Source organism: Choristoneura fumiferana, chromosome Z (genome assembly GCF_025370935.1).
Source record: "Choristoneura fumiferana chromosome Z, NRCan_CFum_1, whole genome shotgun sequence".
In the NCBI taxonomy this organism is placed as follows: domain Eukaryota; kingdom Metazoa; phylum Arthropoda; class Insecta; order Lepidoptera; family Tortricidae; genus Choristoneura; species Choristoneura fumiferana.
Window position 1 is genome coordinate 6,902,874 of NC_133472.1, and position 27,944 is coordinate 6,930,817.

The 27,944-nt window shown below is 37.0% G+C and overlaps 2 protein-coding genes across 8 annotated transcripts in view; both read right to left on the bottom strand.

The window, feature by feature from the left end:
- GAPcenA (GTPase activating protein and centrosome-associated) overlaps window positions 1-11,569 on the bottom strand; it is a 107,612-nt gene extending 96,043 nt beyond the window's left edge. For 5 of the 7 annotated variants that reach the window (XR_012453186.1, XR_012453188.1, XM_074109950.1 and 2 more), the window contains exons 1-3: window positions 11,124-11,211; window positions 10,858-11,007; window positions 5,085-5,297 (exon numbers count right to left, since the gene is read on the bottom strand). Coding sequence is in view for 5 of the 7 variants with exons in the window: in XM_074109950.1 (XP_073966051.1) it covers window positions 5,085-5,297; window positions 10,858-11,001 (357 nt within the window). In the remaining 2 variants the exon portion in view is untranslated. The other 2 variants (XM_074109803.1, XM_074109875.1) reach the window with 2 other exon arrangements.
- Window positions 11,570-12,343: 774 nt separating this feature from the next.
- On the bottom strand, window positions 12,344-27,803 carry Sin1 (SAPK-interacting protein 1). The gene is made up of 6 exons (XM_074110322.1): window positions 27,370-27,803; window positions 23,709-24,098; window positions 23,163-23,503; window positions 22,016-22,200; window positions 21,305-21,437; window positions 12,344-18,890 (listed from the first exon to the last, which is right to left on the bottom strand). The coding sequence occupies exons 1-6, from the start codon at window positions 27,702-27,704 to the stop codon at window positions 18,700-18,702; spliced, it is 1,575 nt and encodes a 524-aa protein (XP_073966423.1). The 5' UTR covers window positions 27,705-27,803; the 3' UTR covers window positions 12,344-18,699.
- Window positions 27,804-27,944: the final 141 nt, after the last annotated feature.

A 27,944-nucleotide genomic window follows, 5' to 3' on the forward strand; every position in this document is an offset into this window, starting at 1 on the left:
GGAATTGTTGCAATTGATTCTTACTCGTAACAAGCGAAACAAGTTACAATCCGATTACAGAAAAATAAACAAAGAAAGTATATAATCTGCCGAAATTCGGCACAACAAGTAAAACAAATTGCAACTAAAAAAAATAAGACAACCTTACATAATCTTATATAAGTAGTAAATAGGAAATGTCTCTTTTAAAAGTAGAAGAGGTGGTAATTCAATTTCGTCGTCTTTTGAAACGCATAATCCTCTAACATTCACATAAACAAAAGCTTGCTAAAACACTCCGTAGCAATTTTTGAAGATTTAGACCTGTGTAACCTTAACCATATCGAAAATACAAACTGAGACATGGATGCACAGAAAAACCAGAAAAAGAGACCAGCGCTGGGAATCGAACCCAGGTCCTCAGCAATCCGTGCTGCGTGCTCCCCTACACCACCGCTGGACAGGAATCTAGACACGAATTTTTTCCTATGCATACATATCTCAGGTTGCTTATTTCTACTACGCTACTTATGCAGCAGCACTAGCGACATCTATGTTCCGCTCTCATCGAGAGACGTCACACTCTTTCGGAACCAACCGCTCACCCAGACAAGAGATGTCGCTACTAAGCAATCAAATTATGATTGGTTTTTTGGAGTCTTGTTGTATTTTTTATTTCAACTCCAAATTTGTTACTTTTACGGGTATCCCGTGAAACCATCATAACCTTAACCACACAGTCACATCTCAACTCTTGAGAGAGAAAAAGTCCGTGTTAATTTGCTTTACTTTTACACCTAAGTTCATTCGAATCCGTAGCGGCCTAATGGTCTATGGCGTCTCAAGCGGAGGATCGTGGGTTCAAACCCCGGCTCGCGCCTCTGACTTATTCAAAATTACATTTGAAATTTACCACGAATTTTACGGTGAAGGAAAACATCATGAGGAAACCTGCAAAACCCTGCGAAGAAATTCAATGGTGTGTGTGATTTTCCCAATCCGTACTCAGGCCGCGTGGGAACTACGTCCCAAGCCCTCTCATTCTGAGAGGAGGCCTGTACCCAGCAGTGGGACGTACATAGGGTGGGATGATGAAGTTAATTCTGGACTATAATATAATAACAAAAACTTTAACTACTTATTTCTATCCCATCGAAAATAAATCATACTTACATAAGTAAAGTGAAACAATTACTTTGCTCACTCGCGACCTTATGTTAGCTACGTTTATGCAATAATGTGTGTTCATGCAGTTCCTCCACCTCCACACTGTAAGAGCACACAAATCACACAAACATAAGTGCAGAAATTTTAATTATAACCAATTACTTTTTTCGTGCATAAACTGTTTGAACCTCTCTATTATTCAGACAGTATAAAACTTTAGAATGTTTTACTTCGAAATATTTTGTTAAAATTCACACAATGTTCCGAATCCTTTGTTTCCCAGGGATTTAAATATAATAAGTTTGACAGATGGTAACCATTTAGGTACTTTAACCATACATTGTTGTTCTTTGTCACACTGCAACAACATTTTAAACGTTTCCAAATGGCAGGTACCTGGCAACGAGATCGGCACGGGCTACTCCATTTACTTAAGGAAGTGGTCTAAAGAAGGAAAAAAAGGCTTTTGTGAATACTGATACTCCTCCGATAAAAGAATAACTACGAAGCTTAGTAAATTTCACAAAGTAAACTGTCGTAGGTATTCATCATCTTATACAGAAGCATCTTTACGCTCTGTCTAGGCAGCTCTGGGTTACAATAAAAGGCTGAAAATTTATTCATTTAATAAGCTAAGAGTTAAAACAACACGAAAATTTCAAATGTATAGCTTAGTTTGTTTAGAAGGTGCAAAGTAACGAAATTTTGATATTGACTGACTGATTAATGATCAAAACAAACCAGAGTTAGCCAAAAATTCTAGTGTTTTTTGTTTCACTCGCTATGCTTGGTTGTTATGAGGTTTGACTACTGTTTAAGAACTAATCGTTTCAATTGAAACGTGAAACCTTTACATCATGTCTTTCTTGGGATATTCGTTTTCTATGCTAGCATTATAAATATAGTCACTACTTACTATAATTATGATGGAAGAAGAAGGTACCTGATATAAATACCGAACGATGTTTACAAATTAAATGACTGCTCACATAAATCAAGCATTAATTTCAAGAGAGCCAACGGCACGTCGCTTCCTATAGTAGATTCATTCGACGCGTAGGCGTGCCTAGACAAGTAGTTATTAATAAGTATAGAAGCGGTATAAAGTAAATGTCCTCATTTCACCTCATTATTCCCCGTATACAAACAGCAGCAGAGGTCAAATGTTTCTCAATTCAAAGAGATTGCGGTAATATTTTGGTCACTTTGAGAGTCAATTTATGTTTCCAAAAATAAGACACGACGACGAACGAAGCGACGATATGGATAGGTACAATTATGACTTTATGACCACGATGCACGAGTCAAGCGAGCGAAGCGAACGCCCTGAGGCCGGCAAAGCGCCAGGATCTAATTAATTTGGCGCCTACTATGTAATGCTGGTTATTTACAGGGAACAAAGCGTAAGTTTTTGTACCAGGACGTGGAACCATTTTGCCTAACAAGCATTACAGCTGCATAGTACAGCATAGCTAGAGTGCGCAGCCTAGTCCTTCTTATGTGACAGGCAAGTAACACGAGTTTTTTAATCGGCATAACATTGATTTGTCCTATCATGAAAACACATAAAAGACTTGGCATAACATTAAAGGTCAAGTAGCCAATAATAAAAAGTTTATTAGGTACTTAATCGTTAAAAACTGTAATTTCTTTAATTGTATAACTTTATCACCTATAACTTTATGCAGCACTAGCTTCTACCTGCGGCTTCATTCGCGTAAACTATTATGTCTGACAGTCGAATTGAAATTACGGGATTTTGCTTTTATCAGTGATACTATAGTGAGAATTGTACGAACAGTGAGAGATACTGAATTTCCACGGAACTTTCCGAAACTTGTGTAACTAATGCGAAATGCACAAAATGCACTGCGACAAGTACATATAAATTGCTTAGAAGCCGAAATACTTGTTATTGTGTAGTTCCGGTGGCCATCTTTGCCCTTTATCAGCAGTTCCACTTCAGCAAATAGTTATTTCTAAGAGCAAATGCACGAGTTACTATTAACAAAAAAATACCCAAATCGCCAAATTTATCCAGGATGAAATAATCAAAACTCGACGTTATGACAGTGGTAACCCTTCAGATACGCTCTTTCGGTTAAAAAAGAGTTTTAAAAATCGATCCACAATCGATAAATTCGATTAAAAAACACAAATAAACACACACACAGTCGAACATATAAAACGTCCTTGAAAACTGTCACACTCAACCCGTGTTACCCGTGTGGTGTCGGGTTAGAATTACACCTCTCCATTTCTTCCGTGGATGACGTAAGAGGCGACTGAGGATATAGGTTAAGGTATACCGTAGGCGACAGGCTAGCAACCTGTCACTATTGAACCATTTTTATCAAACTTTAAACCTAAAATTGCTAAAAGTGGCTCCGAAGCGGTAACGTTTCGTGTGCTCTGCCTACCCCATTTGGGGATACGGGCGTGATGTTTGTTTGTGTGTGTCAGACCACACTCAAACATCACACAACGTCAAAATATTTTAACGCTACCACCGGTTCAGAAAAACTTTTGTCCATTTCATAAGAAACTTGGCAAAGAAACTCAACCGAGTGCTAAGTCTTTACAACAAGTCATCGAGTATAAGTCGACCAACTTATTATTAAGAGTTCCTTTGTTTGTAACAATAAAATGTCTACATTCAACGCCTTGGAGATAGAGACGAAAGTGTGGGTTTTAGTTTGAAATAGGATCCCTGAAAGTCACCGACGAAGGTGAGCTATAATTATAACCTTCAGAACCTTGATAAATAAGAGGTAAATAAAGTAGAGACTTACTCGTACGTAAGTAAGTAATCGATCTCTATTAATAAAACGGAATTGTGTACGGAATCTTAATCTTCTTATTCTAATCTTCCAAGTTTAGGGATATTTTATACCTTAGGCTGCTATTTACTCTTTAATTCTCAAGCAATCTTAGCCGCTATATTTTTCCTTGTAAGTTTGATATATTTACTACCATTCTAAATTTATTCAAATTTTTCCACCCAACAGTTAAGATTTTAGAGGGGGGGGCTCGATTTTAATGAAAATTTGCACTTTAAAGTTGAATATTTCGCAAACAGATCACTAAATAGAAAAATTGTCAACCCCCCAATGGTTTTAAAAGATCTATCCAACGATACCCCACACTATAGGGTGTCGAGAAAAAAAACACCCCTTCTTTACGCCTATGGGAGGTACCCCAAAAAAAAATTGTATTACTTTTTTTACTGTACCACCTTGTCGGCGTGACTGATATGTATATTCATGCCAAATTACAGCTTTCTAGTACTAACGGTCTCTGAGCATAGCCGCGGACAGACAGAAAGACAGACGGACCGACATGGCGAAACTATAAGGGTTCCTAGTTGACTACGGAACCCTAAAAAGATACTTTTATAAAAAATGTGAAAGTTTGTGTGTGCGTGTTTGTTACATTTTGTAACTAAAACGACTGGACGGATTAGATGAAGCTCATTATGATAAGATTAATAAGTCATATACATCCATATGGCTATTATGGACAATTAAACAGCTTTTCACGAGAGCCAAGCGTTCGAATAACTAACCAATAATGGGGGGAGCGCTAAAGTTCGCATACTCTTCGCTAGTTATACAATATTTTTTGTCCGAACCATTGTTTGTCATAATTGTTTTCCCACTGAAACCTTGCAGTTTTTTGAAATTTTTAAATGGTCATCCTATAGAAAACTATAGTTTAGGTTAGGTTTGTTTTATAACAACTCTGAACAATTAATCGATTCTGAGAAAAAAGAGTTATGACAAACGATGGTTCTGATAAACATTACATTCGGACTTCCATTAAGTATGCAAGCCGATATGGACCCACCAATGGGAACGCTTCATTCACCCGCCATCGTGCACCTTAACTGCCATTGGTGACTTATCCACTGCATAGCTGTAAATGCCCAAGCCACTTACCGGTTCCTTTACGTTGCTATCCTGGACAGCTACACCGTCGAGCTCACTCATATCTTGTTCGTTATCACTTTCTACTTCGTATATGACCTTGTAAAGGTCCAGATTGTCGGGAACGTTCGCGTCAATGTTCGCTTCGGGTCGTATCGTGAGCTCTTGGTCAACAAGCTGGCTTCTGTTCAGGCGTATTGAGCCTTGAAGAGATTCAGTCAATGCCTAAAACAAGACATTTAATTGTACATGTAAATTTGAGGCACATCACTAGCTTTTATGGGCAAACGTTGGAAATCAGGAAGCTAAATTGGTAAGGAAGCAGAAGAAAAGCTTTGACGGTAAGAAAGAAAGATAGATAGATAAAAACGTTTATTTGGCAATGCAAACACACACAATCATGATTAGGTACAGATGCAAAACATCAGTAGAGACTTAAAAGTAAACATTCCATATTATTTGTGTGCGCTGCTGTAGTGCAAAAGGAAGCAAAGTAGGGCTGCGAAGGCATAAGGAAGGGTAGAATGAGTGGGGACAGAAATAGGAGCCGTTCTTTCATATTCTGATTACATGTTAATCAAATAATAATAAAACCAGCCAAGTGCGAGTCGGGCTCGCGCACGGAGGATTCCGTACAAAGTTGGAGGTATCTATGAAGTGCAGCAGTCCTAAAGGCTCATTTTCAGTCGTTTTTATTTGCAGCATGCGGGAACCGTTCTCTTTCATAGGCCGGTGGAAAACGCATGCGGGATGCTAGAGGTTTTTGTTTACGCATGTCGTCGCAAGCAATCAATGACTTTTATTGGTCGAAAGGCAGCAGGCGGGGAATCCCGTGTGCTGTATATCGAAAGAGTTTGCTTAATGATTTTTATTGCTCTTTTTCCCGCATGCTATATAGAGGGTTATTGGTAATTCGACGTATTCGACGTTAGGAGGCTATCACCACTATCAGGTGGGGTGACTATTTGCAATAATTTTAGCCCTCATATGCATTATACAAAAGTGAACCATGTTTGAGTTATCATGTTTTAGCTTTTTTCAAAATAAGTCAAAAATGCAACATCAAAAATTTATTAAAAAATAGTATCAATTTAAATCTAATTTTTTCTTCTGATTTATAAGAACGATTAAATACTGGTTATTTATATCAATTTTTTAGCATTAGAAAAACGGTAAACAATGTTGATGAGTCTTTTTATTGCATAACGTTTTAAAAAAATAGTAACTATTACTTATGATACCATTATGGTATCATATGTCAATGTTGACAAGATTTCATATTTCTAAGACTATAATTTGATTCGTTCTCTGTATTCTGGTTGGAAAGAGAAAGACGCTGATATTTTTTAAATTTCGCTACGATTATTAATTAATTTATTACAATTTTTTAAAGATGTGCTTATTCTAAACGGGCATAATTCCAAAACTACCACACAATAGATCCATTACTTTAGTCTAGTCTCTATTAAAAAAAAGATCACGTAAATCTGACATAGAAATTGTCAAAATTATGAGAGCTCCTTTTTCTGGTGAAAAGGGCAAAGAAATCATATCTATTCTGTGGTAGTGTTGGCAAATTCAGATATATTTTTTTATTATTTTTTTGTATTTTATTAAATGTGGAGAAATAAATTATAATAAATATTTTCCCATGTCCAGGAGGCAAAACTCTTTCGATTCCTGTAGTAATTTACAGGTGTTCAAAAAATGAAATCTTGTCAATTGTTACATATTTGCTGTGACTTATTTTTCAAAAGTATTTTTTAATAAAAGACGCGTCAAGATCGCTTACCTTCTTTGCTTCTTTCTAATACTAAAAAAAGGAAGTATAGTAGTCACGCGTTTTTAGTGACACTTGTATTACTTATTATTACTTTCGCGGTACAGCCTAGAATCACTGAGTTCAAAATTAGATGAAACCTTGGAAAACTATAGCACACAATTAGAAGTTGTTAACTTCATGCATGGTCATACACAATTACCGTATCTTGTGTGGCGCGGCCGACGGCCGTATCTAACTTAGGTGTTTATACAACTATAAGCATACATGTACTTTGTACTTAAATAAGTATTCAAGTCAACCAATGAGGAGTTTTTTTTAAGTACCTATAAATAAATAGACTCACAGTCTTAGGCAAGGGCTAGTGTGACTGTTAAATTAACAATAAATAAGTACAAGAAGTATAAACTTTTTTCAATTACATTAAATTATATTAAAACAGACTACACAAAATTACCAGATGTCATCCAAATACCCATTTAACAAGAATGTACAGATAGATTTCAAGTAGTATTACTGACTTAGCAAAATATAGAAATACTTTTTGAATTATTAAGATATTTTTAAGTATATGCATTAGACTTATTTGGTTAAAAATACAGTAGGTGTGTCTGAGGTTTTCAGTTTAATAACTAACACCTGTCCTGTAATATTTATATCCACAGATCCATAAATGCTATATGTAAGTCCTTGTATATGAGGGTGTTGTGCAATATTCCTAGGATGCCATTATCAGATTATGACCATACATCAGGGTTTTCGGTGTGGGAATGCTTGACATTAGCCAAAGAATATTGACATAAAAAACAGAATGCACTGTGGTAGGTCTCTGTCTAACGAATATTTAATTGAAAAAAAATATACATGAAACATAATATTTATATAAATGAATAAGATCAGTCATTAAGATAAGAACCTGTTCTTAAGTCCCTACTCGCGCCTATTACATTTACCGACGTAGAAAGATCGTTTAGTTCGTTGAAATGGATATTTACAGAAAGACGACGTAGCTTGACTGTTCCAAATATAGAAAAAATATTAATATGTATTTTGTTATGAAAATCGCGTCAACTACTATTACTGCATGTACTTTTTAATGTTATTTTTATTATTATCTTATAAGGCTTAGTAGTAAAGTTAAAGTACCCCCCAAATGAGTTAAGATAAAATTGTATCATAGTTTGTATACAATTCGCAGAGAGGTAGTTATTAATTAGGCATAATATGATTTTTTTTCAGACTAACCTCTCTGTTTATCTCTACTTTTCCTGAAATCATTTCTGCACCGAAAACCCCGATGTACCTATTATTATGACTTGCTGACAATGGGGACTACATCAAAAGTAAGTACCCTGTTAAGCAAAAAAAGACCCATGATTGCCTCTCAAATGATTGGTTCATTAATCAGAAATCCGTGTACCAAAAATAATAATAATGAAGAATTATCTTCAATGTGCGAAAAATGTACCAGGTAAGTACTAGAAACTATAATTCGTGAGACTACTTTGACAATAAATTTTGCACAAGTGTTGCCACAGTCGGAGTAGTGCTGTTCATGTTGACATTAAAAAGTATTACAGCTTTGGCTACAGCGGTATTTATCCATTACTTATGGTTACAGTCACATAATCAAATTAATTTAATAATTTGCCTTTACAAAGTAGAGGTGAGACGTACTAAGCAAAACGCGGACTGAGTCTTGCGAGTACGCGTCCACAAAAAGACTACATCCAAAGACTAGGTCCACGAGTATCTGCGAGTATACTTAACTCATTGCGTAAACAAAAGGATTCCCGTAAATGCGCTCCCATGATTCCGTATAAACCGTACTAGTTTTACGAATATCGAACTACCGAATTCCGCATCATAATTCAGTCTTCACACATCATATTTTTTTAATTTTAACATATTAAATACCGACTAAAAACTTCCCTTCATACTTTATACAGGCAACTGCAACAGGGGACTGTCAGCAATTTTTAAGTGTACATAAATGCTTGTTTTCAAGTTGGCGAAACGTTGTCAGCCGCCATACTCCTAAATACTCGTACGCTAAAAGAATCGCGGGCGGGAACGCGTACTCACGCGTCCAAGCCAAATCCTATTCCAAAAACGTAAATATGTCTCACCTCTATTACAAAGTAAGACATCATTGAAGGAAATCCAAATACTAATGAGTGACTATATTATTAAGGACCTGTTTTGTTTTGATTGGCTTTTATTTAAACCCCTCCACAGGTATTCACATTATGCTAATGATTTTTTGTGCCGAAATCTGGTGCACCAACCAAGGAAATGTTTAGATAGTTCCACCATTCACGTTACACATTAAATTTTAAAATGCACCAGAATAATAAAGAGCCTAAGCTGGTACTCTGAAGGTACATGTAACTACCAAGTTGACGCAGTTTAACACATCACACTGAAAGAACCATTTGTTTCTTGAAATTGTTTTGTTTTACCGTGCAAGTTACATAATCATTTCTAAATAAAAAATTCCAAACATACAATATGGCGGCCGGCTGTAAGCTTACAATAATTGGTATATTTTAAAAATCATGTTTTTTGCACATTTTACTGAGTGGCAATTTCAAATGTTCTCGAATTTGTACAAAAATTCCAACTTACCAAAGCATAGAACATAGATAGTTGAATCAACACTGATTATCAATATTGGCCACATCACTATTTAATTTCATCTAACCCTGGTAGCCCTTTAATTGTCATTTAATTGTCAATCTAGTCTTATGGATTATGGTTTCCAGTATCTACATGTATTGGTTGCCTTGGTTCTATTATTAGGCAGCCTTCTACTTATTCTAGCTCAGCTCTTATAATAGATATGCGTTTGTTTGGTTAAGCAACCAAATAAGCTAATGAGGGCTATCGCGTATGAATTCGCAACTAGAGGCGCTAGTGTAGCGTGAGGTCTCCGAAATGTCAAATCTCATAGTTTTCGGGTGAGCTATGTGGGTTTATTTATAATTAGAATAATTTTGTGAATATTTTGCAATATCTGAAATTAATTATGGCAAATATGCGTTCCGGGGCAATGCATGTGTGTGTTTTGAGACAGTTTTGTCTTTCGGAAATCTTTGACCTCCCTTTTTTCCGAACAAAACGGGGACTATGCAACACTGTGGCATGCTCAATATTTTTATGGTACGGTTTTAAGGTGTATTAAATATGATTTTAATCTAAACTTTGTTTTTACGCCCGTAATAACAGACTTTGAAAGCCACACTTAAAAACCTCACGCAACAGTGCGCTATCTAGTGAGACAAAAAACGATAGCCCTCATTGCATAGGCATATATCGAGGGGGTGCCAGGTGGGCCATGCCCACCCCAGTACGGTCTAGTGCCCACCCCAGGATGTTGGGCTACTGATTCAAAATACTATAATACTGATATCTTCACACAAAAATCCAAAATGACCAATAATAAAATGACCACTGTGTGTTGAATTTTCAACCTTATTCCTTGTTGAGTAGGTTTAAAAATGGCCTAAGAGGAAAATAAGAAAGACTAATATCAAATGGACTTTTCAATACTAATCCCATCTAGGACAATTTGCTTAGAAACCCTCATTGATTCGCTATGCATCATACCTATAAAATAGAAATCAAATTTTCAAACTGGCATGCAGCAATAATAAAAGTGAGCGGCCAGTGATTGTTTACTATATTTTGATGTCTATAAATTCATCACTATTCCTGTATGTTACTTAAATTACATTAGGCAATATGAAAACTCTTGTCAAACAAACATTATTAATTGAAAAAAATACTTTCAGAACAAGATTATCATACTTTAGAGAGAATTATTATATATAGAGTTCAGCAAGACAATTTTTTTTAAAAACACAAATCTTGAAAACCTAAATTGAAACAAACTGGTAATAGATTTGTGTATACTGCATAACAGAACCTATTGTTGCCGTGTTTTGGGTTTGCTGTTTGTATCATTCAATCGCACGCCAATAAAAGTACAATCAAAGTACTTACGTCGCTCAAGATGTCTTCTAGCTCACAACATGCATTTGTGGACAGCACGGGCGTCGTAGGGCTCGTTGATCGCGTCCGATCGGCATAAAACTGCACAGCTACCGGTTCCAAAACCTCATTTGTTCGATACTCATTGAACTCCATTGTGTGCTGCCGAGAAACATCGATTTAAAACACATTTACTTCAAAAACAACATCCACCGAAACAAACCGCATTGAAACACTAAACTAACTATAACTACTCGACATAACAATGCCCATCTTACCCATCCATAGCTAGGTCCTCTGATGAGAACAAAACATTTTCATAACTCAATAATTCTGAAGCAATAAAAGCAAAAATCCTAACTCAATATTTACCGATAGTGCACAAGTGTCAAAAGAAAAACGTCAAGGAGGAGAAGCGAGGAAAAAACCTTTCCGTTTCACGCAAGAATCGTCATACGAAACATTAAGTATAAAGTTTGTATGTAAGTAGGTCTTGTTCGTAGGATTTTTAGATTTTTCAAAAAAAAATAAGTTAAAATTCTAAAATTCGCACTAACGAAAAAAGCGACAACTTACAATGTAGTACGTCTTATTTGTAAGAAAGTCCCGAGTCGACTGACTGAGCTGTCACTGGGATACAGGACAGCTAAATAATAAAAACCCAGGTAGTCATCCTTTGTTCAAAATGGGACGGAGGGTTTTCAAGGCTAGCAAAAACACATGCACTTGATGAACTGCACTAGGTACCTGAAACGTAAACAGAGAAACAAGTAAACTTGTGGCGCATATTTGAATGCATGTTAATTTCGATAGTTCAGCTCTGATCTGATATTCCTCAGCCAACTTTGGACTTATAGCTATAGCATGTGCTTAGAGTCTATGACCTACATTAAATACAGCTCCATAGCAATCATTTGCAAAAATGGTAATTGATTGATACCGTTTCCGATCGCTTGTTGCAAACTTTCAGAAGCGCTTTCGATATTACTCGAATATTCCTAAACTGGGAACATGCGTCACTTACTTATTGTAGTAAGATTGAGGACCTAGGTATATCAGTATAGATAAATTATATTTACGTAACTAATAAGTATTTTTACTTTCTTAAAATGTTAACTTCAATTCACAAATGCAACTAAAAGTAACTATTTGCCTGGTATTTCCCCTATGCGTCTGGTATTTGCATTGCAAGACAGTCTAAGTACCGAAATTAGAGTTGATTCTTACTTTTCCCGTCCTCTATATTTCTACTAACCCCCCCCCCCCCTTGATCATCGACTGTGCGTGCACGACGGTGGCGCCCCCGCACTGCCTCGTGACAATCCAAATGTTATTAAAAGGGCGCGTTAATGTAGGACCGTGTCTTTGTCGACCTAGAATGAACGACAATAATGTTCAGCTTGATAACTCATGTCCTCATGTAATTAGCCTTTGCATTCGAAACACATATATAGTATTTTATTTTCACATGAAAGCACAACAAATATAAAACAACACAACGTTTGTAACAATTTATTTCTCTCATCATCCATTATATTACAGTGGCATTCAAACATTTATACTCAATTAATAACAGTTTACAAAATTCACATTAGAATCGTAAAAACATCTAGATATAGGTACTTATAATTACAATTAGATAATAAACTTTGATTGTGTTTTCGCATGTATTCTGGACCTGCCGAAATCTAAAGATTGTTTCACTAATCCATCTACACTACTCCTAATAAATAGGTTACTTTTATCCCGGGTGTGCTATTTTCGCGAGACGCAGATTTTCAATACATACTGGTGCCGTCCCGCTCACGCTAATGGTATTTTATAGGAGAGTGACATTGACTGACGGTATGATACCTTTGAATTTCTGAGTAGCCCCCTTAATTAGGCATAGCATAGGGAGATTCAGCCTGTACACACAATCAATACAATTAGGTGCATTGTTTCATATGATAACCCACTTAAACAGTCAGAAAAAGGGCCTACCACAATGCTATGGGCACATCCCTTCCAGGTAGCATTCGTAAATTACACGAGGTATTTAAAGGGGCGGAAGCGATAATAGAACAACACGGTTTTTTTCGCAAACAACTAGCAACAAAATTGCGAGAAATCTAGGTTAAATTAAGTGAAACATGTTCCTCTAGTAACGTAATGGCTTAACCACAAACAATTATGCACCAATTAACAAATTAAATAGCCAATTTGTAAACTCACTAGAGACACAAGGGGGTGGGGGTCGAGCGGAATCTCGCCGGGAGGACAGGAGGGCCAGTGCCGGATTAGCCCATAAGCAGATTAAGCAATTGCTTAGGGCATCACGTCTTAGAGGGCACCATAAACAGCACCAAAAAAAAATTTTCTAGCATATAAAAGGTAGGTAAAGCTGGCTTTGACTCTAAGCCGTATTTGATGCTCTAAGCTTTAAAGCATCAAATAGTCTTAATCCGGCACTGAGGAGGGCTACTACGAATTCCGAAAATCGAAATCCATCTCACTCCTGTATTAAATAATATCAGCGGGACGCGACGGCAAGATACGAAGTTTCAACAGCCCCCAAAAACATGAGACAAAAAACAGCCGCACGCGCGCTTTGTTTTTCTTTGCCGAGGTCCAATGTGAGAAATCCTTTATACAATCGCGCCTTAGGCATCCGTTATATTTTTTAATTATTTCTCAGAGTAAATATGGCAATTAATATAACGGAATTCAACAAAAATTCAACATGATAGTTACAAATACGAAACAAAGCAATCAGAAGATCAGGCTTTACATGCAACCACATTTCGCTAAATAATAACTATTTAATTGCTTCAACAAAATTGTTAAAATATTTACGAACAAATCAAAAACAAGCATTCTATTATCTGATACCTTATCTCTGCCTGAATACCGGATTTGCTATAACTTACCCTGGTTACAATAGTAGTAAGATGTAGGTATATTTTTTACGCAACTTCAATGGTTGCCAACACGCGCGATACACCGATACAAATATCGACCTTGAGACGTTACTTCTCAGACGTTTGTAATTCAACGTACCCGTAGGGTCGTAGGTACAAAATTGCACAATAATTATTTTTATAATACAATTTACTTACTTCAACTTGTAACTAAGATAATTAGGACGATTAATTGGATAATGAAACCAGCATTATGCTTTAAGAAATATGTACCTACACTCGAACCAATCGAATCGTGACCCACGGTGGAACCTTTTCGTAGAAAGTCATAGACACGACGCACTGGTTGACAAGGGAATTAGTTATGACACTTACTGTGAGAACGTTCTATGTTGGGTCAGGAATCAAATGGTTCGACTGTACGGTCGAACAAATCGAATCATGACCCTTTTGGCTGTGGAACCTTTTGATAATCAATTTCACTATGATTTCCTTGACAAAAGAATGAGATGTCAACTGACATTAGTAGCACAAAGGTTATAGGTGTACCTACCAGAACCTGATGGCATTATTAAAAGTAAAAAAATTGTGATTTTCATATGGCAACTGTCAACTGGCAGCTGTGTCAAATCGTTTGTTTACCGTTGCTTACATTTTGTAATTCGTCTTCAGCGATTGTTATCTGGTGAAAATGTCGAGAAAACCGCTTAGATTTCAAGCGAGGAATATTGTATACAATGTGTATAATACAATACGCGAAGAAGGAGGTGTAAATCAAACACAATCTTTGATTTTAAAGCGTGCCGTGGAGTTGACTGGTAAGTTGAAACGAACTGTTTTGATACTTTTAGGTTTAGGTACATTTTGTCTTACATAAATGCTACTTATTACAGGGGTTCCCAGCACTACCATACGCCGAATTATATATAACTGAGGGCACAGCTAATGATTTTTGGAATAATTTTCTAGTTCTGGTTGAGATTTCAAGTTATTTTTTATACTCATTATATATAAATTCGTGAGAAAGAATGGTGTGTTTATTATTTTATTTGTGAGCAATAATCTAATACCTTACCCCAGCAATATACAACCATTTCATAATTAGCCTAACCCAATCCAACCTACTCGACTCGATGTAACTAGACTTAAGGGCTTCATTATGTAACTATTGTATTAATTAAAGAATATATACATACTATAAATAAAAATATTAATTTACATACAGATACTCACTTTAAACGTCACGGTAGCTCAATTGCCCACGGACGCTATGGGTTTAAATACCGGTAGAGACATATTTGTGTGATGAGCACAGATTAAGGCACTTGTCCCACCGCCGACGATGGGCGAGAAGCGAGTAGAGCGAGTAACTAGAAACGAGTGGGCGAGCAGCGAGAAGCGAGTGTAGTTTTGTCGCTGGCTGTAAGCGAGTGTTCGCGTGCGACGGGCGATTACTCGCTCCACTCGACTAGCTCGTGCGGGGCGGCCGCCAAGCTGACATCGCTGAGCGAGTATCTATAGCTCAGCGAGTTTTATAGCTCTTGTCGCTGCGACAAAAGATGTAAGAGCGAGTTCTCGCCGACAGTGTGAACTGCCAGCGATCAACTGTTAATATATGTGTCTCTTTTACTCACACAGGATCTTATATCTTTTGTTCGTTTCTTGAGCGAGAAAATAGTCGATAGCCAATCGTTTCCTCGCTGGCGGTGAGACAAGTGCCTTATGCTACCAAATCTTGGATGTTTTCTAAGTTTTTAATTTCATATATTTCTTTACATATTTCTATACGATTATAGAAGGTGTTAATTATATACTGCTGACCTGTATATTGTTGTCTAGTACCGTTGTACACGAATAGAGCTTAGTTTGAGTCATGGTATGTATAAAATTGTCCTCAGATATTTCAATTATTATCCTACACTGGGAGTTTAATATAACAGACCTCTAGTGTCATATATTTTTTGTTAATAATCCTTAAAGCATAAAAAAATACAAATTCGCCAAATACTTAACTTTCTCATTTTTTTAAAGTCGGTTAAAAATGACACAGTGTCAATACCGTTTAATCCGATTTCCCCAGTATTGCCCTCTACATTTTTTTATTTCCCCATTTGCCATGAGATTCTGGTACACCTATACCACCCTGGGCCATGAGCATGATTCAATTTGTTTGACTGTACATTCTATTTTGATGCCAACCAACAACATAATAATAGGCTAATCTATACAAACAACAACTTTCTAATTATATAATGTTACTAGGTTAGGTTACAGTACCTGGGCGACCGAGCTTTGCTCGGGCTTAAACTCGAAGCATTTTTCCAGAGATAAGACCAAGCTAGATCGATTTTTCATCCCGAAAACCCCTACATACCAAATTTCCAAATTTCATCGAAATCGTTGGAGCCGTTTCCGAGATCCCCGAAATATATATATAATTATAAAAGAATTGCTCGTTTAAAGGTATAACATGGATTAGGTAGATCTAAGAGTTGAATTGAAATTCCGAGAATTTACTAAATTCCCGCGGGTTTTAATTACGGGACTTTATTAACGTTGCATTAAAACGACCGTGCCAAAGTTCAAGACTATATGCAGCGGATAAGATTTCGAGATATTATCCCTGTCCCGTGGGAATATGTATGTGTTATTTCAGCTATCTTCATAACAAGCTTCATTCAAATACATCAAGCCGTTTCAGCGTGGAGTAACAAACATACACACACACACACACACACATACACTTTCGTAGTTGGTTTTATGACGGAGGATCATATTTGCATTACACATAGAACACGATTATGTAGACAATTTGTATTGAGATTATCATCACAATCTCAGTTTTTTTTTTACAGACAGCGATCCCGGGGTTCCAATACTGCAGTTCCGAAAAAAACGAAAATAATCACTATGTATACAAAATGACGTCATTTTTGAGTCATCCGCGTCAAAAGTTCGCTACCTGTATACTCGTACAACTAAGGACATGGCCTGCGCGGATGTAGTTTTAGGGAAAGAGAATGAAATTGTGAAATATGTTATCTAATCACATCACATTTTACAGTAGATTACTTTTATATTTTCTTTTCGAAGCTGCAGCCTGAAGCCAGTACGGGTCGCTAGTACACAATAAAATAAAAATAAAAACAAAAATTTGAATTAAACACATAATTCTTGAAATGCGCGATGGAGTAATCCACTTAAATAAATCTGTGACGTTTTCCGTTACTTCACAGCCTTGTCCTTATCACACTGGCGATTCGCGGGAGTCAAAAGCGAAGCGAGCGCTTCCTCGACGTTTTACGCAACTAAAGGTGCCGCCACATACAAGTCGCTCGTCGATCGTTTGCAGCGATAAATCTGGTCACGTGACGCTATTTTGAATTTCCCGCGGCATAAAAAAAGCAGCATCAAGATGGCTGCTTGCAGGAATGATCTCGGACTTGGAAGCTGATTTCTTAATCTCATTTGGTAGCAGTCATGGTAGTGGACTAGTGGTACAAATAAAATAAATTGTAGTGAATGAAAACAAAACAGTGTTTTTTTTTCGAAATTGAAGGGGGTTTTTTTTCCAGCGTTACAGCTCAACATTTTCAGCTTTATCATTATATGTCACGCGACCAGATTTGACGCTGGAAACGAGCGTCGAGCGACTGCATGTGGCCCCACCTTCACGCTGCGGTTACTGCTGCATTCATCGCGTACAACAATATTTGGTAATTAGATTATCTGATGTAAAATCATGTGCGTCAAACGCATCGCGTTTAACGTAGCGTTTGCATAAAACAACCGAGCGCTTAAACTCGCTCGCAAAGTGCCAGTGTGAAGAGACTGTAATATGGGATCTATGCTTGACTTTTGGACCAAGATCCCATGGCAGCCAGCCATGGCTACTACGAAACTCGAAGTTCGTATCGTGCGGTCCCTCTGACACTTATACTATTTAATACGAGAGCGAGAGGGACGGTACGATACGAACTTCGAGTTTCGTAGTAGCCCTGTTGACCTTCGTTATTTATAGTAAAAAGGCTCGGGTTCTGCCTTTTCGCAGAATTATTGTTTGCCAAATGTTTCATTTGCCAACTGTTTTATTTCCCAACTCTCATTTTCTCCGAAATCAAAAATTTTTCTCAGTGTATTTTCTTGTGCTTTTATAGAACACAGTAGGTTATACTGCGTTTTTATAGAATTAGAAAAAGGGTAAGCCATCTTGAAGAGTCTTTTCATTGTAAAACGTTTAAAAAAAACCATAACAATTACTTAGGGCAGAAGTACCGTTTGTGGCTTTGTGCCGTTTATGGCCATTTATTGTTTAAATATACGTTTGAAACAAATTTATAGTAATAAATCATTACAAACTTTATTCGTTTCAGTATAATCTTTTCAAAACTCACTTAACATATTATTTTAATACTATAACTTTTTATTATATGACTTCAAATGTCAACTGGCCAAAAACGGGCTTGGGGTGGCCTAAACCGGTACTTCTGCTCTACGATACCAAAAGCATGTAAATGATCATAATATGTCCTTACTAATTGTTACTATTTGCTGTGACTTATTTTTCAAAAGTGTTTTCCAATAAAAAGGCACGTCAAGGTCGCTTACCTTCTTTCTAATGCTAAAACAACGAAGTAGTTAGGTTTGTTTTATGAAAGTTCCGAAAAAAACATGGTTTCATAGAAAATCGTTAGTTGGGAAAACGCAGAGAACCATAAAGGCTACTATTATGTATAAACAAACTTTCAGCCTTCAACCTTTCAACCTTTAAACCGCCACGGTAATTTTTTTTCTGAAAATCGTTCCATATGCGCCACGAAATGCCGACATGGCACTATGGCACTTTTTTTCAGCCGTCGTGTTTTACCGACCGTGGCGGTCAAAGGGTCGAAGGTCCGGCTGCCGCGGGCTCTGGCTCTATTTGTTCAAAGTTCACTTAATATAATTGAGGTAGTTAGCTGCCTGTCATATGTCTACTGTGGAAGCTCCTTCGGGGCTGCAGCTTCTTTTCCTTGTACTCTCTACGGCACGGGCTGTTTCTCATCTCCAGTATGGTGTTTATTTTCTCGACGATTTCCTTTGCCGTAGCGTGGTCGCTTTCGAACACGTGGAACTTGTACTCGTTATTTGGTTGGAAGAAGCTGGCTGTAAATAAATAATAATAATCATCATTCATCATTATCCGAGCCTATATACGCCCCACTGCTGGGCGCATGCCCCCCTCTCTGAATAAGGCTGCGTTTCCACCAGAGGGCTCAGGCCTGAAATATCCGTTTTCCTAAAATGTATTTTTCGCAAAATGTCTGCTTTTCAGAATGCCAACACGTCTTTTGCATAATGTCAGCTTCTCAAAATGTCAGCTATTTAAAATTGCCTGTCTCCAAGTGCTTATTCTCAAAATGTCTGCAACCTCAAAATATCCGCCTTCTTATAACGTTGGCATTCCAGAAAAGTCTTATTCCCTAAATGTCTCCAATCATGTTCTTCAAATTTCATCTAAATCGGTTCAGCGGTTTAGCCGTGAAAGAGTAACAGACAGACAGACTGAGTTACTTTCGCATTTATTAGCATTGATTTTAGTAAAAAAACTAAACTACGAAAATCACTTCGTTCGGGTACGAAACCGGTTAAGAACGAAAAATATCTTGAATGCCAGTTATTTTATATTAGGTACCTATAGATATTTATGTTATCAAAGAGTAAGTATGCAAGCAATTAAACCTTTTAGATTTAGAACATTGATTTTAAAATAAAGCAAACATTATGGGAAAACAAACATAACAAGACTATAGCCTATTTAAAAAAGCGAACATGACGAAAAAGCAGAAATTATGGTAATGCTAATATTATAGGAGTGTAAACATTATGCATAGGGAGATTGTACACATTTAAATAGCAGACATTTGAGAAGCTGACAAAATAGAAGTGCTGAGAATTCTACATTTTAGGAAAACAGACATTTCTGGCCTGAGTCCACCAGAGATGTGGATGTGTTTTTCATGAACCAATAGAAACGCTTCATTTGCCTATCCTCGTTCCTCGCACAGCACCGCTCGCACGGAAACAGCTGAGCGGAGCGAGGCGAGGTAAATGAAGCGTTTCTACAGGGCTTATTAGATTAGATTAGATTTATTTTACCTAATGAAAAAACATTATAAATACATGTCATTTATAAGAAATTCACAAAAAGATCGTCAATTGTATAAAAATAATAATAATAGTAATAGGTATATGATAGCGGTAAATTAAAAACATTGTCAGCCAAAATAAAAATAGAATAAATTTTTAAATAATTAATAATAATCCTGGGTAAAACATGGTCAAAAAGTTAAAATTAGGTACAATGTCAAGACGATAAAATTAAATATAAAATAAAAATAAAATAAAACTTAATTATGGGCGACACTAGCGCAAACCTCCATGACAGCGTCAGTTCTCTTTATATTTTGTGACAGATCATGACCAAAGTGTATTAGTACCTATAGAAATCACGTTATATTTATTAGTAACAAAATAACATGATATTTACATCGATAGTAACGATAGAGCTATATTTCAAAAAAAAATATTGAAACAATATGATATTATGCCATACTCAAAAAACTTACGGCAGAAAATTGAAGTATTATTCCCTATTGCAGTGGTTCCGAACCTAGGGGTAATTAACCCCGCGGGGGTAAATCAGCTATTTTCTGGGGGTACTAAAGAACCTAATAATTAAGACCTAATCTAATTAAATACCTAGCTAAATAGTAGAAATTAAAAATGATAGATCGCTGCTCAGTAAATACCTACCGCAGGTGGCATCTCTTTCTAGCTGTTATTTTTACTTATTCCATTGTTAAAAAAAAACATTGTTAGACTGGTTTTAAAAGTTCAAAGTATTTTTGTGGTTAATAAAGATATTTTTTTTTGCTTGCGTTGTATCTATTTATTAAATTTTAAGGGGGGGGGGGGATCAATTCAGTTTTCCCAGAAGATCATATGGGTAACAATATTAAAAAGGTTAGGAACCACTGCTCTAACCCTTAAATTGATAGTGTTGGCCATAGCGGACATGATTCAAGATAATCTTTTTGTATTTTTTTTTTTAATTTATAATTTTTTGCACTACATGGTAAATACGAGGTTTGAATCATGAACTTTTTTCAATTTTGTCAATTTAGGGATTGAATCATATATTTAAGAATTCCCAATTGATTTTGTGCTATATAATTGATTGTTTTTTTTTCTATGGGGTGCATTGAGTATGCAGCAGGGTAGACAGCGCTAGTGCTGGTGGCGCAGTACTGCGGCGCAAACTATCAAATGCCTACCCTAAGAGCGACCCAATGCACGCCAATGAAGGATAATTTCGCCGGGTGACAAGCAAAAGTCACTAAGTACCAAATACCTACTTACCTACAACAAAGCTCGTATCTCAGTATGAAATTACTAATAGATATGTTTTTGTGAAGATTAATTATTAATAGATATGACTTTTTGAAGAGCAGTGACCGAAATTTTAGTGAGTTTGATTTATCCTCCTTAAACATGTAAATTAACGAAGCAATACTTACATGTGTTACGGTTGGGCGAGGCGGCCTGCTTGCCGGTGTACACGATTCTGAATACGCATTTACTACTCTTCGCTTCTAACATCTGGCACCATGCTATCGTATCTATGGTGTGCAGAAAATATTTGGATTTGGACTGTAAAAAGAGAAAAAATATTTTTTAAATGGGACCACCTTGTTCCTTCACCACAAACACCAACCCAAGCATTAAAAAGTTTTTGGTAAAAATTTCATTTTTTATACAAGCTTTTTTTGCTGACTGTACTTTCCATCGACTTTTTGCAATGTCACCCAAATTTGCATACCAAATTTCAAGTCGATGCCATTAACCGTTGAAGAGTGGGTGCGGAGACGATCCTGGCCGGACTACCAGGATATCACTACCAGATTATTGTATTGTCACTTGATTGTCACGCAATTTACATAAGTGGGCCAATCAACTTTTTTACCGACACTAATCTGTCCGCGACAATTGCAGATTTTTGTAAGTAATCATATTTTTTCTGTAATTTAATAGATGGTTTACATGCCATCCTACGTAAGTTTAAACCGTGAAATATCTTGTTGGAAGTACGATTTTTTGGTAACGCCAGAGACAATTTTGGTAACGCAGGAGACGCCCAAAGCGTCGGTAAAATAGTTGATTGGCCCAAGTATGCCAAATTACAGGGTGCCCCTTGAAATGTCGACATACCGCGGCCTACATTTCCTTACCATGAAATAATGTTTGTTCGCGGTGAGCGGTTCCACTTCTATCTTGTCCAATGATATTCCAAGTTGAACTAGCTTGTTGGGCCTGAATTTCCGCAGACTGTACACCCTATATGTTTTGTACTGCGGCGCTTCGGTGGCTATTTTGTGTAACTTGTCCCGCTCTCGATCGTTCCGTTTGTACAGTCCTGGAAATATTGGACACAAGTATAAAACAAAATAAGTCTTTGCTAATAGTAGATTGATAACCAAGGGTGGAAAGTGACCCATTTCACCCGAGCTATTTCTGGCGCTCGAACGAAGTGACAGCGCCAATAGTTCGAGGTGAAATGGGTAACTACACCCGAGTTAGACACTCTACTTTTCATTTCGACTGTGAGGAAAGTAAAATACTACAAAAAAGAAGAGAATAGTAATAAATTAAATTTACTGATATCCAAACTCCAACCTTTTCGCACTGGCCACTAGCCACATCCGACTATTAAAAAAAAATCGAGTTGGTCACGACACGACCAAGGAGCTTATATACAAAACTGGAGGTTGAGTTGAACGCTGAACGAAGAAGTTTGACCTTTGTTACTTATTTATATATGCCATCTCTTTTTTTTCACATTTCAAGAATGAATTCCATCTCTTTCTTAACCTAACTAAAGAAAGAGACGGAATATTATTCGTGACATAATAAAAGTCAAATTTCTTGTTTCAAACGGATGCTCGGCGTTCAACCTCCAGTGTTGTAGGTATATAAGCTCCTTGGTCACGACGTGTACCTATCTAGATGGCCAGGCCGAAACGTGAAAAAAAAGTGTCACTATCGTAACTCGACTCCGTGGCTAAACAACAGTTTTGTCTTTCGGAAAATTTTGCCCTCCCTTTTTTCCCGAACAAAACGGGACTACGCAACACTGTGGTTGCTCGATATTTTTATGGTATGGTTTTAAGGTGTATTAAATATGATTTTAAATTACGCCCGTAATAACACACTTTGAAAGCCACACTTAAAAACCTCACGCAACAGTGGCGCCATCTAGAAAGACAAAAAACGATGGCCCTCATTGGCCCACTGCACGCCAATGTCTACAGCCCATTCATAAAAAAATGTGACCACAAAAACGAGGCGGTCGAAACTCAGATAACGACTCAACAATACCTTCGCCAACAGCCTCCAGTGCCGACTTCACCGCTTCCGACGTGGCACTGCCTCCAGTATTATGGCGCGATAAGTTATGATGACTGCCTTCCGAGTCTGTACCCTTGTAGAACATATGGAAACCAGCGAAACCGAACCCATCGTCAGGCAAAGAGCTGGTGGCTTGGATGAGTTCGTTCTTGCATTTCAGGTCAACAAGGCCGAGGCAGGTGAAGCCGAATTTGGAGCAAGGCTCGTTGGCGTCGAGGCATGGGAAGGCCCAGTCCACTTCGCCGTCATCCTCGGCTATGCAGAGACCATACTCGTCAATGTCGGCGAATTTCATTTCTGGGTGCTCGATGCTGAAAGTAAAGAAATCTTAAATATAAAACAAAGTCGGGTTTGTTCAAACACTTATAACTCGAGAACGGCCGGACCGATTTTCCGATTGGAAAATTAACGAAAATTTAAAATAAAAGAATAAACATTTTCCCATACAAAATGTTCATGACTTTCCTCCTTGTAGGAACTATGAAACCTTAAAAAACCTTTTTTTACTCTGCTTACCTGTATTTATAGCAGATGAGACCGATCAAATCCCTGATTAAAGCGCTTGCCATAATACACACAACCAGAGGATAATTCTGGTGCTCTTCCGAAAGCATGCTCATGAAAATCTTGAACACCTTGGTGGGGAACCCTATCTGAGCCGTGCCATCATACTTCGCGTACTCCATAAAATGGCGATGAGGCATTTCGGGGCAGTTCACCAATTGATCAGCCAGCTTCGACTTCTGTTTACAAGGTTTCTTGAACTCAATCTTAGTGAACTCTTCGGCTATCAGATCTTCCGTGAGTTCAGTTGAGGTGTCATCCCATTTTATTACTTTTATTTTAGCTGCCTTCTTCAACGCTTCTTCCTTTTTTTCCAGCCACTGCGCCGTGTTGGATCTTTGTCTGGAAGTACGGATATATTCACTAGAGGGCACTGGCAAGCCGTATCAACTCGACTCACACCAGTGGCCGTATTGTCTAAAACCGAGTTTAGACTTGCAAGAAAAATCGTGCAAGTTGAATTACATTGCGAGACCGTAAAGCCAACTAGTTTGTAGTTTCAATCGAGCGCCACAATGTAATGCAACTTGCAGGATTTTTCTTGCAAGTCTAAACTCAGCTTTACGCTCGTACGCAGAACCGTGTGACAGAACGAAGTGATGAAAGCGATCGCGATTCCGACTGTGTTAGACAATAAAACCTTCAGGTTGGGTTGCCTATACATTAACGTGACGTCATGACGTCAGTGATGATAATGTATGGCAAAGGTTCTGTAGTACACTAACTTTGACCGAACTAATTCCGCGTCAGTGGCCTTTGGACATCGGCGTATATAGAGGGGGGCCGGGTGGGCCGTGCCCACCCCAGGATGTTGGGCTACTGATTCAAAGTTCTATTAATACTGATATCTATCTTCACACAAAAATCCAGGCCAGGCCCCCCTGGAAAATAACCCTAGATACGCCAATGCCTTTGGATTTCAGTCTGCTCTTTAGGTCTTATTTTTATAAAATTTGATGAGCAGTGACCAGATTAGGCTAAGTCAATTTACCTACACTTTGCAGTAAGAAAGTAATTATGGAATTATTAATAACCAGGATTCTGAAAATAATTAATATGTGTTTACTATTTATTATCTCTAGAGTTTTTGCCTCTGTAGCACCCTTGAGCGGACACGCGAAATGTCACGAACCATTACAGCCACTACAGAGGAATGCCCTTTACCGTTATTCTGGTAACACAGATACTTAGAAATCAATACAAGAAAACAGTTTTAGTCTTAGATCCGAATTAGAGAGGATTTGCATCCATCCGCAGGGGTACTACGAAACTCGAAGTTCGTATCGTGCGGTCCCTCCGACACTTATACTATTTAATACGAGAGCGAGAGGGACCGCACGACACGAATTTCGTAGTAGCCCTGCTATTTAATGGATGAAAAGTATTTTATATCAATTTTAGTATGTTAAAAAATATATCGCGAGTGGGTGTCCATTTTTGACGTGGCATAAGTATAGGTCGGCAGGTTTAAATAAATACTAGTTTTTTTTCGCCCATTTGTATAATAAATTAATCTTATATCGTATTTATAAGCGCTTTTTCACTGCTAACATGATGGTCTCAGGTTAGCTGCAATAAATCTGGTTCGAATTTGCATATTCGGTTGTAGTTGTTTTTTTTACTTTGGTCAGGAATTTTTTAGGCAACCCACTCGCGGTAAAAAAAAAACATACAAAATTAAGTGTAAAATGCTTTTTATTCATTAAACAGATGACTGAAGGTCGTTTTTAAACGGATCTCATACTATTTATTCAGTGGAAAAATATCATATCATGCACAGTCATTTTTATTGACCAATTTATATCATTTGTGCAGTAGCAGTAACTAGTTTTTGTTTGGTTTCAAGTGCAATTTCAAGTAAAACTAATGACATTAAGCTACCTATTATGGCTCAAAATAAGATGACAAGTCTTTTTGCATTAAACAAATTGCGACCATGTACTTTCTCAACCTCGTATCTACTCTAATTGTATCAAATAAATCAGCACTCTATTGCATAAAGATCATTTTAACGTAATTTAATGTGGCCAGATACGAGGTTGAGAAAGTACATGGACAATATTATTTATTTAATTTGTCACTTAAAAATTACAACATTACAGTAAAAACTAATGCGCTGTAAAATTGAAATTATAAAAAAACACACACAAAAAGATGTACAAAAATGAAACAAAGTAAATAGGGATTTTTGGATGTTGTATTTTGAAGTCAGAAGCTTGGAGCGCATTATAACAACATAGCAATAATTGGGGGGTTTTTTTTTTATTGAAATGGGGCATTTGACATTTCTAATCAGTTTATAAGAGCTATTCAAACTTTTACTTATCAACTTAGTTGATAACCATTTATTGGTTACAAATTGTAACATAAGTAATTAAAAATCAAATTTTATGGTTTTGCAACTAAAATAATTGCATTTTGGAATCAGTAATTAATGGTATTGAATGTAGATGTCAATCACCTCATTGAAAATGCATCTATTCTAAATGATATCCACTTTAAGGACTTTAATTGTTCAGCATTTAAAGATTAGCAGTGTTCTTAATATGACAGAGTTCTACAGTGGCTGCAGTAAATGTTGCCCATATCATACCCATCAGTTTGTCAGACCATGCAATTGCATAATACGGAATTTCGCCATGCAAAAAAATAAGCTCTAATCTAAAAGTTATATAAAAAACAACCTAAGACCACATGGAAATTTAAATGTCGAAGGAAAGAGGAAAGATATAAAAAAAAGAAATTCGCAACAGCAGGAAATTGATATCAAATAGTTCAATATTTAATTCTTATCTTCATTATGTGACATTAACTCATTCACGTCCACATATAGCAGTGCTGCGCTTTGCTCATGACCAGACCAGTAGCGGAATTTTTCTGTTTTGTAGCAAAAACTGCCTACAGACAGAGAATGCTTATGAACAATATGATTATGAACTCGACTGTCGGATTCTTGGCACTGAATGGGTTAATAGGATTGAAAAATGTTAGAAATAAACAGGAACATTATATGTGCACACTAATACATTAAGCTGCAAAACATAGGAAATAGCATTTTATAACAAAAGAATATTCGCAAATCATATGATGAATTGGATATGTTCAATTTTTTGTGAAAACTCGACCTTGAGCAAGTTGTATTTACCAATTAATTGCTTTAATATTTCTAATGAGTTGTTTCATTAGAATAAAAGCAATAAACCTGATCATCACATACCTACACTGGTAAGTGAAAATAGCCATTATTTTAAGCCATACAACTAACATTGAAGTTTAGTGGTAAAGGTATTTCATGTCCGATTATACATACATTTTACTGTTGTTTAAACTTTATTATTGTATAGCAAATAAAGGTTGTTACAATAAAATACTCATCCATCGTATTTGGTTGTACCATACCCATTAGGTTAGCAAATTTTATGAAACCAAGAAAGAAATACATGTGGAGATATTTTATAAACCAACTCAAGCTGCTTGTTCAACCTTTTTTCAATGGAAGTAAAAAAACACTGCATTCTAGTCCTGACCCCATTCTTCAAATTCAGGGTCACTACTAACCATGCTATCTGTTAACCCTTTAACATTCCCAAACCTTCTTAAAAAAATCTTGTACCTGTGTCCCCCTATCTCATCGTAGCGGATGTAGCTGCCACTCAACAAGTCGTCCTCTTCACTGTCTTCTAATTGAGGGTAAGTATCGAACTGTGTCACTATCTCTTTCTCTTCGTCTTCAGATATATTCCCTATGCCGTCACGCCAGCGGCTCGTGCTTGGCTGGCACAGCCGCTCATCACGCACCCTCTCCCTCTCATCCAACGCTTTAGCCTGAAACACTTTAGAGAAATCCTCCCCGATCATAACGATTTCACACAGGCCGGTATCGTCTGTTGCAACGAATGCATCTCTTATGCGCTTCAGCAACCATATCTTATTGTCGAACGTGGCCATTATCGCTCGCAAATTTTAGTAATAATTCATGATCGCTTGCAAATCCTCGTTCCAATTACCCCAATTCAAAACACATGCAAAAGTTGCCATTCCCAAACAAATATCCTGTCAGTTCCTGTTGCGGCTGTCAAATTCAAACAGTTTTTTCGCATCTGTGGTTAGGCGTGTTACACAAAATCTACTTTCCTGGACCGAAACTAATATGTTCCGAATAAACGGAGAACTTTACAGTTTTCCTTA

Coding starts and splice junctions, on each gene's coding strand:
- Sin1 (XM_074110322.1), bottom strand. CDS start 27,704: ATGGCCACGTTCGACAATAAGATATGGTTGCTGAAGCGCATAAGAGAT. Junction 23,504..23,708: donor CTCATCTGCTATAAATACAG/GTAAGCAGAGTA, acceptor CTTTACTTTCAG/CATCGAGCACCCAGAAATGA. Junction 21,438..22,015: donor CGAACAAACATTATTTCATG/GTAAGGAAATGT, acceptor CTCTTTTTACAG/TCCAAATCCAAATATTTTCT.